The sequence below is a fragment of the Octopus sinensis genome, linkage group LG23 (assembly GCF_006345805.1).
Source record: "Octopus sinensis linkage group LG23, ASM634580v1, whole genome shotgun sequence".
Classification (NCBI taxonomy): domain Eukaryota; kingdom Metazoa; phylum Mollusca; class Cephalopoda; order Octopoda; family Octopodidae; genus Octopus; species Octopus sinensis.
Window position 1 is genome coordinate 16,974,995 of NC_043019.1, and position 15,083 is coordinate 16,990,077.

At 40.4% G+C, this 15,083-nt stretch overlaps 1 protein-coding gene across 2 annotated transcripts in view; it reads right to left on the reverse strand.

Annotated features, from left to right (window-relative positions):
* LOC115223374 overlaps positions 1-6,383 on the reverse strand; it is a 34,848-nt gene extending 28,465 nt beyond the window's left edge. For both annotated transcript variants that reach the window (XM_029793872.2, XM_029793871.2), the window contains exons 1-2: positions 6,130-6,383; positions 31-348 (exon numbers count right to left, since the gene is read on the reverse strand). In XM_029793872.2, coding sequence (XP_029649732.1) covers positions 31-348; positions 6,130-6,176 — 365 coding nt within the window. In that variant the 5' untranslated portion in view covers positions 6,177-6,383. The remainder of the gene's footprint in view (positions 1-30; positions 349-6,129) is intronic.
* Between the last annotated feature and the right edge of the window lie 8,700 nt (positions 6,384-15,083).

Sequence of the window (15,083 nt, forward strand, 5' to 3'; positions counted from 1 at the left end):
CAAATTATAGAATGAATTTATAAAGCTTACTTGGATCGTCGCTTCATATTAACAGGACTACGTCTTGAAATTGGGCTGAAACCTTTCCTAGAATGATCCCGACGGCTGTAGCTGTCGTGATGAGAAGGTGGAGAATATCTATGTCGCCGGGATACAGACAATGTACGGTTTGGGCTGTGAGCAGAGGTCATGTGTGAAATTGGCGACCTTGAATGGCGTTCCACCCTTGTTGTAGCGCTGGACCGATAATGACTAACATGGCTATATGGAAGGTATGTGTCAGTGTGATGGTGGCTCTCTTTGCGATGGTAGAGAGAGAGAGACTTGGAGGGAGGAGGAGATCTATCTCTGAAAAGAAAGAAAGAAAAAAAATTAACAACTAATTAATATTCAACACAATTAACATTACTATCTTTTATCTCTTATCTTTTTACGTTTCCCTTATTAGACTGTGGCCATGCTGGTGCACTGCCTAGAAGTCTTTGTCAAATGAATCAATCCCAGTTATGTTTTTTTTTTTAAATCTAGTACTTATATCTGTCTCTTTTGCCAAACTGCTAAGTTACACAACAACACCAGTTATCAAGTGGTGGAGGGGGAAGACACACACACACACACACATATATATACATATATACGACGGGCTTCTTTCAGGTTCTGTCTACCAAATCTACTCACAAAGCTTTGGTCGACCTGAGGCAATAGCAGAAGACATTCACCCAAAGTGCCACACAGTGGGACTGAATCCAGAACCATGTGGTTGGGAAGCAAGCTTCTTACCACACAGCCGTGGCTGGGCCTATATATTAATATCAAATCACTGCATTCATCTTCAACAAAGCAAGTCAATCGTTGCTTTACATTTGATCGCAAACAGCTCTTAATGACAAAGATGATGGTTGAACAGAAATTAATCAAACTTCATCATGAACAATTTTTCACCAAAAAACTACAAGAATTTATCCTAAAGTAACTTACCCACTTCAAAGCATTCTTGCCTTTCACGCTCTGCATTCAAATAATGCTTTCAGTGTTTTCATAAGAATGGAAATTATTTCTTAAATATAAACTTTAATAAGAATTCTATCAGAGGTTGCCTACTCCACGGATCCAGTGAGTCATCATAATTATTGTATTAACAAGTTTTTCTATGTTAGCATTGGTTTCAAATTTTGGCACAAGGCCAGCAATTTTGGGGAAAGGCCTAAATCGATTACATCAACCCCCAGCCCTCACCTAATACCTATTTTGTTGGCTCTGAAAGAATGAAAGAGCAAAATCGACCAACGTGGCATTTGAACTCAGAACGTTAAGATGGATGAAATGCCACTAGGCATGTTGCCAAGTGTGCCAAAAATTCTGCCTACTCGCTGCCCTCGTTGGTGCTATATTACATTAACATGATAAGCATTTTGAGAAGGAACAGCAGCAACAACAACTGACTCGTATACCTATGTGTGTTATCTTTCTGTTCCTCTAGCTCTGGCTAGTGGGCTGTAGCCATACAGCCATCCATGTTGCAAAATACTTTGCTCTCACCTCGGTATTTGGTGGATGAGGCAGTTTGATGCAGTCGCTCATTGTGCATTTGTTGCTGTGAAATAAATTCATTTGGGATTTTACTTCATCAAAATGCCTGACCGTTGTTTGAACTTACTAGCATCAACAGTCTGCAGAATGCTCAATTTTATGAAGATATTTAACAGCTGTAGTTTAGCCTGGCATGTGTTGGGCTCATGATGATACAGAATGTGGGTTCAATTCCTGGCTTTTACAGTACACTGTGTTCTTAAGCAAGGCATTTCATTTCATGTTGCTCCAGTTTACTCAGCCCAAAATAAGTACCAGCTCAAGCAGGTGCAACCCTTCCTCCTCTCCACTGTCACATTCTACATATTCTACTGGGTCAAGGAGTAGGAGGGCAGAAAGAATATCTATACCTGCTCACAACTAGTTAGGTACCTGAAGCAATTAATGAAAGCACGGTACATACGACCAAACCAGAATTGCAAGTTGTGGTTCTTTTCCTTTTCTGGTTTTTAAAACAAGTTGAATGGAGAGAGTAAAAATTTGGACACTTAGCGTTAGGCAGTTGGCAGATCTGCATAGTTCCCAGTATTGAAGTTTGGTGCCAACCGTTCTAAAAATCTTGCAGCTGCAAATTACTGCACACATCTCCTTTTTATATTGCAGTAAGCAGAGTCTTGAAGCTTTCGACCTTGCAAGCTTCATGCAATGATGGGACCATCATAAGAGGCATCCATTCAGATAATGAAGAACAAATGTCTTCCTCCTCCTCACCGCCACCATCTAATGCCCGTCTTCATGTTGGAAAGGGTTGGACGGTTTGATAGGGGTTAGGCAAGCCAGAGAGCTGCACCAGGCTCCACTGTCTGCTTTGACATAGTTTCTGTGGCTGGATGTCCTTCCTAATGCCAACCACTTTACAGGCTGCATTGGGTGCTTTTTTTTCCTATGTGGCACCAAGAGAGATGGCTTAGTGTCAGCTGAGAGGTTAACGTATGATGGCCGGATAGAGATAGGTGTCATACAGCAGAGAAGATACTTGGCTACCATAGTAGGGAGAGGAGAGAGAGAGAGAAAGAGATATGGATGGTGAAACAGTGTAGGGGGAGTATAAGTGGTAGAGAGGGAACAGAGGTGGGTGTTCCATAAGAGTGTGAGGGGAAATGTTTAGGAATGGGGAAGAGATGAGTGTAGCGAGAGAAATTGGAGTGGCTGAGGGGTGGGGTCCTTGGTGGACCCCTAACCCTACATGGAATTCTTCACTGTACTCGTTGCCAACCCTCACCTTACTGACAACATCCTTGTACATGGCTTGCGCAGTTCTCACTAACCATTCATCTATCCCTAGTTTCCTCACTGACTACGAGAGAAGGGATTGGGGACCCTGTCAAAAGGCTTTCTCCATGTCAACGAAAGCCAGGTACAGAGGTTTATCTTTGGCTAGGTATTTCTCCTGCAGCTGTCTTACCAGAAATATAGCATCAGTGGTGCTTTTCCCTGGCAGGAACCCAAACTGCATCTCATCTACACTGATCCTCTCCCTAATTAGTTGGGCTATGACCCTCTCTGTGACCTTCATTACCTGATCCAACAACTTGATACCTCTGTAATTTGTATCTAAAGCATCACCTTTACCTTTGTAGCAGGTGACTATGGTGCTGCTACACCAGTCATTGGGTACGACTCCTTCATGTACCATCTGGTTAACTATACGGGTGACTAGGCTATAGCCGACACTGCCAGATATTTTGAGCATTGCTGCAGTGATTCCTGATGGGCTGGGGGCTTATCCTGTCTTCATACCCTTAATTGCTTTATCTATCAAGGTACTGTTAATTCGGATAGCTGGTCCCTTTGTTGGGTTGGCATTCAGCAGACTCTCTTTCTCCCGTTCATTCTCTTTATTTAGCAACCTTCCATAGTGGTGTCTCCAAAACTCTCTTTTTGCAGCCTCGTTTAATGCAGGTGAAGCATCTTCCATGCGGACACATTTCTCTCCTATGACATCACGATTCTCTTTCAATCACCCCCAAGTTTGAGAAACAAACACTCATAACTTTTTCTTTTAAAACTTCATTGCATGAGACTGATACCATGAAATTCCTCGAATTGAGCTCTATCATTTAAGCTTAATTAAAATATAATTTGTTTTTAAAATTAAAAAAAGTTAATTATACTTAAATCCGATTTTTTGCTTTATATTTCTTTTTCATATTTTACCTCACAACTTTTTTGATACAAATTTTTGTTGCATGGGACCAAAACTATGAAATTCTTCATGCTTTCTTCTATTATTGAAGCCAAGGTAAATATATTTTGCTTTTAAAACAAAAAAAAAGTTATTTAGATCTAAACTCGATTGATGGCATTACTTACTCACTTATAATGTTGCTACAAATTTTGATGTAAATTTTTTTCTACTGGATCAAATCTCACTTTTTTAATGCCAAAATATAGCTAGGGACCAGTACTCTTCAAAAATGTTTCAATTTGGTTAAGAACTGAATTAGCGACAAGCTCTGAAGATGCTGCATGTGAGTAAATTGCAGCCTTAAGAATATTATTCAACTACAAGCATAGTTAAATAATTTTAACATTTTAACATGTGTGTTTAAACTAAAACAATAGCAAATTTCTGACAGGTCAAACATACATTTTAAGTGCAACCTGAAAACAATGTAAAAAGCCAAAGTTTTGATCCGGAGTCGCCACGAACCTGTTGTGTGTGTGTGTGTGTGTGCGTTTGACTGTTGATAAAAACCTTCTCCTGAGGTTTTCCGATAACAGCCTTACCTCAACTAATATTTATGCTTTGTTTACATTTATTTACAGTTCAATCACACCAACTTCATCTGTTTGAATCAATTTTGCTGCAGAGCTGAAGAAATACGTCCAAAGAAAGCGACGCCATATTTCACTTATAATTATATATATATATATCAAAACTATTTTGATGTATAATAACTCTGCAGAATCTTCAACTTCAATATGTACTTCACATAAATACAACAACACACCGGGTTGTAATACTGGAATAAGTACGTGGGCTTCTTGAGGACACAGCTTGGATTTTACCCTACCTACATTGTGTGTGTGTGTGTGTGTGTTACACAAACAAAATGTATATTTCACAACCCCGTTGCGCCAACCAGCGAGAGGTACTCAGGATATAAAGGTGTTAGCGTAGGGATTAAGTGTAACTGGCACATTTCCAGGTATCATCAATTCTCTACATGCGGTGACTTCAAAGTAAATAATGAAGTTATAATTACATAAGAAAGCATTATATTAAAACCGCCCAAATTTACTTATTCTTAAAATGAATAAAAGGGCGGATTCGGGGAATAGCTGTCCTTCAAAATTCCAAGCCACATGGGAAAAGAGGTTTTTTTTTTTCTTCTTCTTTCAAATATTCATATTCCTGCATCATACATCGGGCATTATAAGTCGAATAATAAAAATGTTTTCCAAAATTTCAGTTTTCCTTTTTTAACACTTTTGCCTCTAACTTCGTTTCCAAAGAAGAACTTATTTCAAAACTACGCCGATATTACTATAACATTATTTTCATTATTACTACAATGGCTAGACTAAATTTTCACATGGCATCAATGAATTTAATTCCGACACAGTAAATAAATAAATCTGATCATTAACCAATTTCATGGTAAAGCAGCGATGAACAAAATTTCTGAAGAGGAAAATTGTGATTCAGAAAGCGAGAAATTTGAATGACACTTGTATTTTCTTTTTTTGGCGATTTACAATGGCAGTTTAACCAGTGTGTGCGCGCGTATACACACACACACACACATATATATATATATATATATATATATATATATATATATATATATATATATATATTTATATATGCAAACACGTACATACACACACACTGTACGATGATGAAGAAGAGAGGTTTTCGTGTGAGGACAGGTCGCTTTTACCATATTACCGAAAACTGAAAGCGCGAGTAGTAACGTTCATTCATATCTTAAACATATTATTCGTGGTTGAATATTGAATAAAAATAAGGAGATTTCATAACTGCTTCTTAAAATTTGACCAGACATATTTTAGCGAAAGCAAAAATCCTTGAAATTATCTCTTGAGATCTTAATAGGAAAAAAAAGCGATCACTTCGAAAGGTCGGCAGCAACAGACCTTTAATACACAATTGACATTTTTAGGATGGTTTAAGAAAATGTTACACCAAAATTCATTTGAAAGAATGCTGGTCCAATTACTAATAATAAAAAATAATTTGTTTCATATATAATACACCTTTAGGACACAATTCCGATCAAATAATGTGTGAATATGTCACTAATATTAGGTTTTTCTCCTCTTCTATTCTTGAAATGACATTGATTTCTATTCTTGGAATGCTATTAATTTTTATTTCCTTGCATATAATTTACAATCAGTTTGTGCTATATGATGAGTTTTACTTTCGAGAATTGAAATAATTAATAATAATAATAATGAAAGAAGAAAGAGGAAGCTTTCTGTCTGAATCGAAACCGCTAAATTTTGTTTTGTATAAGTTTAGCTTCCGATAATATTATGAAGGCAAAAATCATAAATAGAAATATTTACCTCCGATCCTTTCTGTGTCCAGGAGATCTTCTTTTCGGTAGTGGCATCTTGAATTAATTTTCACCGTTAGAACTGTTGTACCTTTAATGAAGACTGATTCAGACGTCGAGACGGTCGACGGTCGCCATATTGATTGAAGGTTAGGCAAGGAAAGAGAAATCTATGGAAGAGCAGAAATACTACAATTAATTTAGAGATTGAGAAATGTAAAAAAAAAAAGTGTTAGGAAAGACCAATGAAGGAAAGGAGATAGTTTAATAATCACTAATAACAACTAATATGTCGCGGATCATTCAAAAGTAAATTACAAAATAAGTAACGTTTCCCCCCTTTTTTTCTGGATTTCCTGTATATTCTCCGGTAGTTTCGTATCAAAAATTTCCTCATCTATCCAATAAGCTATACGCAGACATCTAATGTTTATTATTATTATTATTATTATTATTATTATTATTATTATTCGTGTTAACCTGAAAGTATGTCTTCAGTATTTTCCCTTTCAAGAGGTTTCCTCTCACAGTTTTTATTTTCAACAAAATCACTTGAATTTTATATGTTTTCTATTTTATAGTTTCCTTTGTATACACCATTTGGAATTTGCCGTAGTTTCGTACGATCGCCATAACTACCAATGTGGAGTCCAACCCGCCGCCGCCACCGCCGCACTCTATTACAGAGTTACGTCCCGTTTCACTTTACTTAGAAATAGGGAGTGATAAGAATTTTCCTTAAAGGATAAATTGAAAGTGGCCGAAATTTAGACAGACATATATACTTCGCACATTACGCATACGATCAGTAAACGGAACAATAAAACTGCAAGGCTTTTCTTAAGTTCAGAATTTGAATTTGTTTTCCAGCAATGGAACTTTGTATCTTTGGTAGAAACCAGTTCCTTCTTCACAGTAAGATTTCAAATATTTAAAAATAGCGGACAGCATGCATACATATGTCTTTTACTTGTTTCAATCATTAGACTGCGGCCATGCTGAGGCACCGCCTTGAAGAATTTTTAGTCCAATGAATCGACCCCACGACTAATTTTTTTAAAGCCTGGTACTTATTCTATCGGTTTCTTTTGTCAAGCCTCTAGTTACGAGGACGTAAACACACCACCACCGGTTGTCAAGTAGTGGGTCAAACACTGACTCAAAGACACACACAGATATATATATACACTACATGAGTTGTCTAAGAGACCATAAATGCGGGAGAAGATGCACTCGTATAGCTGTTAGTAAAGTGGGTATATTGTCTGAATTTTATAGTGTTAATTATTGATCAGGGTTATGCAAAATGCATTGATTAGATTAGCTATGATGGATAATTAACACTATAAAATCCAGAAAATGTATATATAAAAATAAATAAATATATATATGTATATTTTGTATAGGATACAAAGAACATGTGACAAAGCAAACAGGGCGAACACGTGGTATAAAACCGACAAATATCAAGGAGTGATGTTTGTAGAGGCCACAGCCCATGGAGAACTAGCCCGTAGATTTAGAAAAGCTCTGAAGGAGACCAAACTCAACATTAAGATTGTTGAAAAGCCAGGGAACTCTGTCAGATCACAACTATGTAGGACATACCCCTTTGAGAATACCATATGCACCAATGATAACTGCATGGTATGTAGGATTAGCTCAGGCATTAACTGTCATCATCATCATCATCGTCGTTTAACGTCCGTTCTCCATGCTAGCATGGGTTGGACGGTTCGACCGGGGTTCTGGGAAGCCAGAAGGCTGCACCAGGCTCCAGTCTAATTTGGCAATGTTTCTACAGCTGGATGCCCTTCCTAACGCCAACCACTCCGTGAGTGTAGTGGGTGCTTTTTACGTGCCACCTGCACAGGTGCCAGGCGGGGCTGGCAACGGCCACGGTCAGATTGGTGTATTTTATGTGCCACCGGCACGGAAGCCAGTCGAGGCGGTGCTGGCATCGGCCACGAGTCGGATAGTGCTTTTTACGTACCACCAGACCAGGGATCCTGGCTGGTTCAATTCGATTTCGATTTCGCTTGCCCCAACATGTCTTCACAAGCAAAGGGGGTTGGCAAGGGTGCCTGTCGTACGGTCGCATTGGAGTATTTTACGTGCCACGGCCACGAGTCGGATAGTGCTTTACGTACCACCAGACCAGGGATACTGGCTGGTTCAATTCGATTTCGATTTCCCCAACATGTCTTCACAAGCAAAGGGGGTTGGCAAGGGTGCCTGTCGTACGGTCGCATTGGAGTATTTTACGTGCCACGGCCACGAGTCGGATAGTGCTTTACGTACCACCAGACCAGGGATCCTGGCTGGTTCAATTCGATTTCGATTTCGCTTGCCCCAACATGTCTTCACAAGCAAAGGGGGTTGGCATGGGTGCCTGTCGTACGGTCGCATTGGAGTATTTTACATGCCACGGCCCCGAGTCGGATAGTGCTTTTTACGTACCACCAGGCCAGGGATCCTGGCTGGTTCAATTCGGTTTCGATTTCGATTTCGATTTCTGTAGAACTCAAAATGTAGTTTACAGTATAAGATGCATAGAAGGTACTTGTAAAGACATGAACATGATGTACATAGGGGAGACATCTAGGAGCATTGTGGAAAGACTAAATGAACATCTGAGACAATATGACAAAAAACAGTCCTCCCTACTCTACCAACATGCCAAAGACCACCTGGAGGCAACTTGGGTCAACTTGACATCTGCATCTTATCCAAGCACCCAAAAGACAAACACTCAGACAAATACGGGAGTACGTCCTTATAAATGAAACTTTCCCAATACTAAATAGGAAATATACATAGTAGATATCATACCCACAGTTTACACAGGTAGAATAGAATAGTTAGTGGGCTGTTATGTAGATAGATGTATGTATGTGTGTGTGGGTATGTATGTGTATATGCACATGTATGTAAGCATATGGATATGAAAAAAAACAGACGGACAGGTACACAGGTTATATGAACAGACAAGCACACATACGCAAATGGAGACCGAACTACAAGACCATATATATATACACACGCACATTTTACTTCACACAAGAACACATATGATGACATGTGTCCACACATATGGAGATGCACTTCCATACATACAAACATGGTACATAGTTGCATAACACATACACACAGACATGCACACACAAGGAGACAGAGGTGCATACATATACAAACACACACATACATACATAAACACAGACATGCAAGCACATGAATATGCAGGATACATACATACAGATGCACACACATACATACATATATACATATGCATACACACATACATACACGCATGCATAGGCACACACACACAGACCCACACACATGCACACAAACAAACAAAAAGGAACGCAGTGTAAATAACGGACAGAGTCAAGACTATTGAAAAGGTTGCAAGACGCAACGAAAATTTTAGGAAAATAAGAAATCAGTGGAAATTTTACTGGTGAGTGTGTTAAATTATAAGGCACAAAAAGAAAATGACTCTCCCCAGACACAACAATATATATGTATGTATATATATATATATATATACTAGAAATAATTACAGGGTATCAAGCTGTTGGATCAGGTAATGAAGGTTACGGAGAGTGTCATAGCCCAACTGATAAGGGAGAGAGTCAACTTGGACGAGATGCAGTTTGGTTTCGTGCCAGGGAAAAGCACCACTGATGCCATATTTCTGGTGAGACAGCTGCAGGAGAAATACCTAGCCAAAGATAAGCCCCTGTACCTGGCTTTCGTTGACATGGAGAAAGCTTTTGACAAGGTCCCCCGATCCCTTATCTGGTGGTCAGTGAGGAAACTAGGGATAGATGAATGGCTGGTGAGAGCTGTACAAGCCATGTACAGGGATGCTGTCAGTAAGGTGAGGGTTGGCAACGTGTACACTGAAGAATTCAAGGTAGAGGTTGGGGTCCACCAGGGTTCAGTCCTCAGCCCCCTCCTATTTATCATAGTCCTCCAGGCAATTACAGAGGAATTCAAGACAGGATGCCCCTGGGAGCTCCTCTATGCTGACGACCTTGCTCTAATTGCTGAGTCACTATCAGAACTGGAGGGGAAGTTTCAGGTGTGGAAGGAGGGATTAGAATCGAGGGGCCTTAGAGTCAACCTAGCTAAAACCAAAGTACTAATAAGTAGGAAGGTAGACAAACCACAAATGCCTTGAGGTAGATGGCCCTGCTCGATCTGTAGAAAAGGCGTAGGTAGAAACTCTATAAGATGTACCCAGTGTAAGCTATAGACACATAAGAGGTGCCGCAATGTCAAAAGAAGGCTAACTGGGAAGATAGTTTTTGTATGTGGCAGATGCTCAGGAGCAATAAACTCTGAAAATCTGCAGAAAACAACTTCCATCACTTTCCAGGGGGAAAAACTACAAGTAGTTGATAGCTTCCGTTATCTAGGTGACCAAGTCAGTAGTGGGGGTGGGTGTGCTGAAAGTGTAACTGCTAGAGTAAGAATAGCCTGGGCAAAGTTCAGGGAGCTCTTACCTCTGCTGGTGACTAAAGGCCTCTCGCTCAGAGTAAAAGGCAGACTGTATGATGCATGTGTACGAACAGCCATGCTACATGGCAGTGAAACATGGGCCATGACTGCTGAGGACATGCGTAAGCTCGCGAGGAATGAAGCCAGTATGCTCAGATGGATGTGTAATGTCAGTGTGCATACTCGACAGAGCGGAAGTACCTTGAGAGAAATGTTGGACCTAAGAAGCATCAGATGTGGTGTGCAAGAGAGACAACTGCACTCGTATGGTCATGTGGCGAAAATGGATGTGGATAGCTGTGTGAAAATGTGCCACACCCTAGTGGTTGAGGGGAACCTGTGGAAGAGGTAGACCTAGGAAGACCTGGGATGAAGTGGTGAAGCACAACCTTTAAACATTAGGCCTCACCGAGGCAATGACTAGTGACCGAGACCTTTGGAAATATGCTGTGCTTGAGAAAACCCGGCAAGCCAAGTGAGACCATAACCTCGTGGCCTATGCCAGGGGTGTAACCAGCCCACTTATGCTTACCTTTCCTTCATTGGACACTAAACTCTGCTTGCGAAGATCTGTTGAGGCAAGTGAAATTGAAATCAAATTTGATGACTTGTATCCATGCTAGTGGAGCACTAAAAGCACCATCCGAGTGTGATCATTTCCAGAGCAGCCAACTGGCTACCATGCCATTGGTATGTAAAAAGCACCATTCGAGCGTGATCATTACCAGCGTCACCTTACTGGCACGTGGAAAAACTTTTGAGTGAGGTCATTGCCAGTACTGCTGGACTGGCTCCTGTGCAGGTGGCATGTAAAAAACACCATTTGAGCATGGCTGTTGCCAGTTCCACCTGACTGGCCCTCGTGACGGTGTCATGTAAAAGCACCCACTACACTCTCAAAGTGGTTGGTGTTAGGAAGGGCATCCAGCTGTAGAAACTCTGCCAGATCAAGATTGGAGACTGGTGCAGCCATCTGGTTCACCAGTTCTCAGTCAAATCATCCAACCCATGCCAGCATGGAAAGTGGATAGTAAACGATGATGATGACGATATATATATGTATGTATGAATGTATGTATATGTATATAGAGTTGAAATTTATGGGAAAACAAGATAGGTGAGGGAACAACAAGAAAGTGTGTTAGTTTGGTGCTTGGGAAGAATGGGAAAGCCTTTTATGTTTCGGGCCTATGCTCTTTGACAGAAAGGGATAAGAGAAAATAAACAGAGAGACAATGAAAAAAATTGTAGATTTCAGCATTAGTTTAAGAGGTTTCACTCAAGTGAATTTATAGTAAAAAAAAAACAATAGCTTGTATCATGAGATAGTGAGTTCGATTCTTGGACCGGGCTGTGTGTTGTGTTCTTGAGCAAGACATTTTATTTCTTGTTGCTCCAGTTCACTCAGCTGTAGAAATGAGTTGTGACATCACTTGTTCCAAGCTGTATTAACCTTTGCCTTTCCCTTGGATAACATTGGTAGCATGGAGAAGAGAGGCTGGCATGTATGGGCGACTGCCTATGGACAAAAGAAAGTATTTACATTTTTATAAAAGAATATGCTACTGGGTTCAGTCGTTTTAAAAGATGGTTGAATCATGCTGAAAGAGAAAGGAAAATAAATTGGAAAAAAATCAAATTAAATTAATTTTACATGGCATCAGTTGTGGAAGTTCACATATCCTCATATTGCAGAAATCACATGATGCTGGCTGTTGGTTTCCTTCTGATGACTGCTGGGTCATTTCAGTGACAGTCTCATTATGTGCGTAACTTAAAATTTCTGTGGTTGTGACTTTATAGCATGGAAGAAATGAAACTGCAAGGGAATGTCACAGTTGGTTTTAGTTCCCCAGAAGTTAGTGACCATTGAGGCATCACAAACAGTTCAAAACACTGAGAGGTTGAGTGAATAAAGTTATGCATTCAGGAGTAACTGTCCAGACCTGATATATGGCTCTACTAACCTGAAGCTAGATGGAATTTCAAACCATCTGCACAGGTATTTGTCCTCCCATTTCTCAGCTTCTTCCACAAATATTTGTCAGTGGCATTTTATAGATCAGCAACAGCCATATGTATATTGGCAGGGGCCCATGTTCGAAGATCCCTACCTGAACCTGTTTGGAAAGCTTGATTCTTGTAGCTTTTCCAGCCAGCCTTCTGCTTGTTTCTGCATCCTTGAGACACTACCTCAGTCAGTAAGGAAGGCTTTGTATCACTTACTTAAACATTTTAGTTTTTAAAGGGTAAAGACTCCCTTTGGTCAGGAATAACCACAGGATTGCTCCTAGAAAGTTCTCCTCCAAAGCATAAGTCCAGGCAAGGTTGTTTATGGAAGACCAGCAGTCGCCCATACATGCCAGCCTCTCCTCTCCATGCTACCAATGTTATCCAAGGGAAAGGCAAAGGGGCCGATACAGCTTGGAACAAGTGATGTCACAACTCATTTCTACAGCTGAGTGAACTGGAGTAACGTTAAATAAAATGTCTTACTCAAGAACACAACACACAGCCCGGTCTAAGAATCGAACTCACTATCTCATGATTGTGAGCTTGATGTTCTAAACACTGAGCCATGCACTTTTGTAAACATTTTATTCAGCACACCTTAATATGACCTCCTCTTGAACATGGAACCGGAACTTGCTTGTCACATTTTCACTCCTAATTACAAAGCTTCTTGACGTCCTTGATTTGCATTTCATTGTGGTTTGTACATGGCTTGAAAACGTTATGCTTAGATCGCCCATGAAGCCTGGCAGATCCAAATTACTTTATCGGGCCCCTGCATTCCTTCCTTGCTGATGTTATGAGCAGATTAACGCCCATGACAAACAAGGTTGGTGAAATTGTACAACCAACTATGATGCCCTTTTCTGGGTCATACCAAAGATTTGTGAACCAGGCAGTTTTGAACCTCAGATGGTCTTCCATAGCTGCATTGATGAGGTCGTATGAAACTAAGCCTTACATATTAGCCAAGTCAATACAGACTACTGTTGGAATGCCTTTTCTTTTCTTGTCGGATCAGTTAGTTAAAGATACCTAAGTACTCCAATTACCCAAAGAACTCTAACATGCCATCTTCTGGGTTGATTCATCAATATATTTGTTCTTCAACATGGAAGTCATCATCGTTTTGGCTGGGACACTCAGAGGAGAGACACAGTTGACCAGAACTGGCTAATCTCAGAGGAATTTGTTTCTTTTTGTATGAAACAACCCTCAGCTCTTTCCTCGGTTGATGGGATGCTGTATTTTGACCATACTGTCCCTAAAAGTTTCCTTAGTCTGCAGAAGTGATCTTCTCTTGTATCTTGGTCCTGGAGCAGAAGCTGATCGAACTTTCAGCACAACCTCTCTTTCCTTCTTTCCTTGCTGATTCCCTAATACCAAGCTTCTCATTCTAATGACCTTCAGTTTGCACTCAACTCATGTCTCCAAAAACTGACATTGTGGCTTTCTTTAAGGAATTCTTCCTCATCTCTTTTAGGGCTGATCTGTCTCCCAGATGTTGTTTCTTGCAGTAGTTTTGGTAAACTTGTATGGTGAACTTATATGGGCCCTTTATAAACTGAGCTCACTTATCTTCCTTCTGCCTAGGTTTTCGAGACCTTTCAGCTCATTTCAGACTGCACAGCTTCTCCCTTCTAGTCAAGTCTTTTATGCCTTCTTTTTCCTCAACACTTTAAGATATAACTTCAGAATTTTTAATTGCTCTCTCTCTTCATATGAGGTCGTTCTTCCTGCCAAGCTGTTTTTCTGGTGCTTCAACAATATCTTTCAGTAATGCTCAGTAATGCCAAAATGTTCCTTGGACATAGTAAGGAAATTTGCTGTCAAGCATACAATTTTCCTTCTTGCTAATGTGGTCTCTAGAACCCTGTCAAGGTCCTTGTTCATCATCATCATCATCATCATCATCATCATCGTTTAACGTCCGCTTTCCATGCTGGCATGGGTTGGACAATTTGACTGAGTTCTGGTGAACCAGATGGCTGCACCAAAGCTCCAGTCTGAACTGGCAGAGTTTCTACAGCTGGATGCCCTTCCTAACGCCAACCACTCCGAGAGTGTAGTGGGTGCTTTTACATGCCACCAGCACGAGGGCCAGTCAGGCGGTACTGGCAACGGCCATGCTCAAATGGTGCTTTTTATGTGCTACCAGCACAGGTGGCACATAAAAAGCACCACTGCATTGACTAGGCAGGGGGTACTTCACTTTCAGGTTGCATGTCTGGGGCAGCATAAGAAGAATCTCTCCTGCGAAGGGGTCTCATATGCTGTGAGATGCCAGCAGAAGTTCTCTTGCATCTCACTTGATGTCTCCTATCTGTGTTGTGTATGTTCTCCCTTCCTCCACATTTTGTCCTGACTTAATATATCTTAAGTCCTTTGCGTTCTTAAAGACTTTACTCCAATGGCATTCATCTTCTAATACTTTGCTTGCAA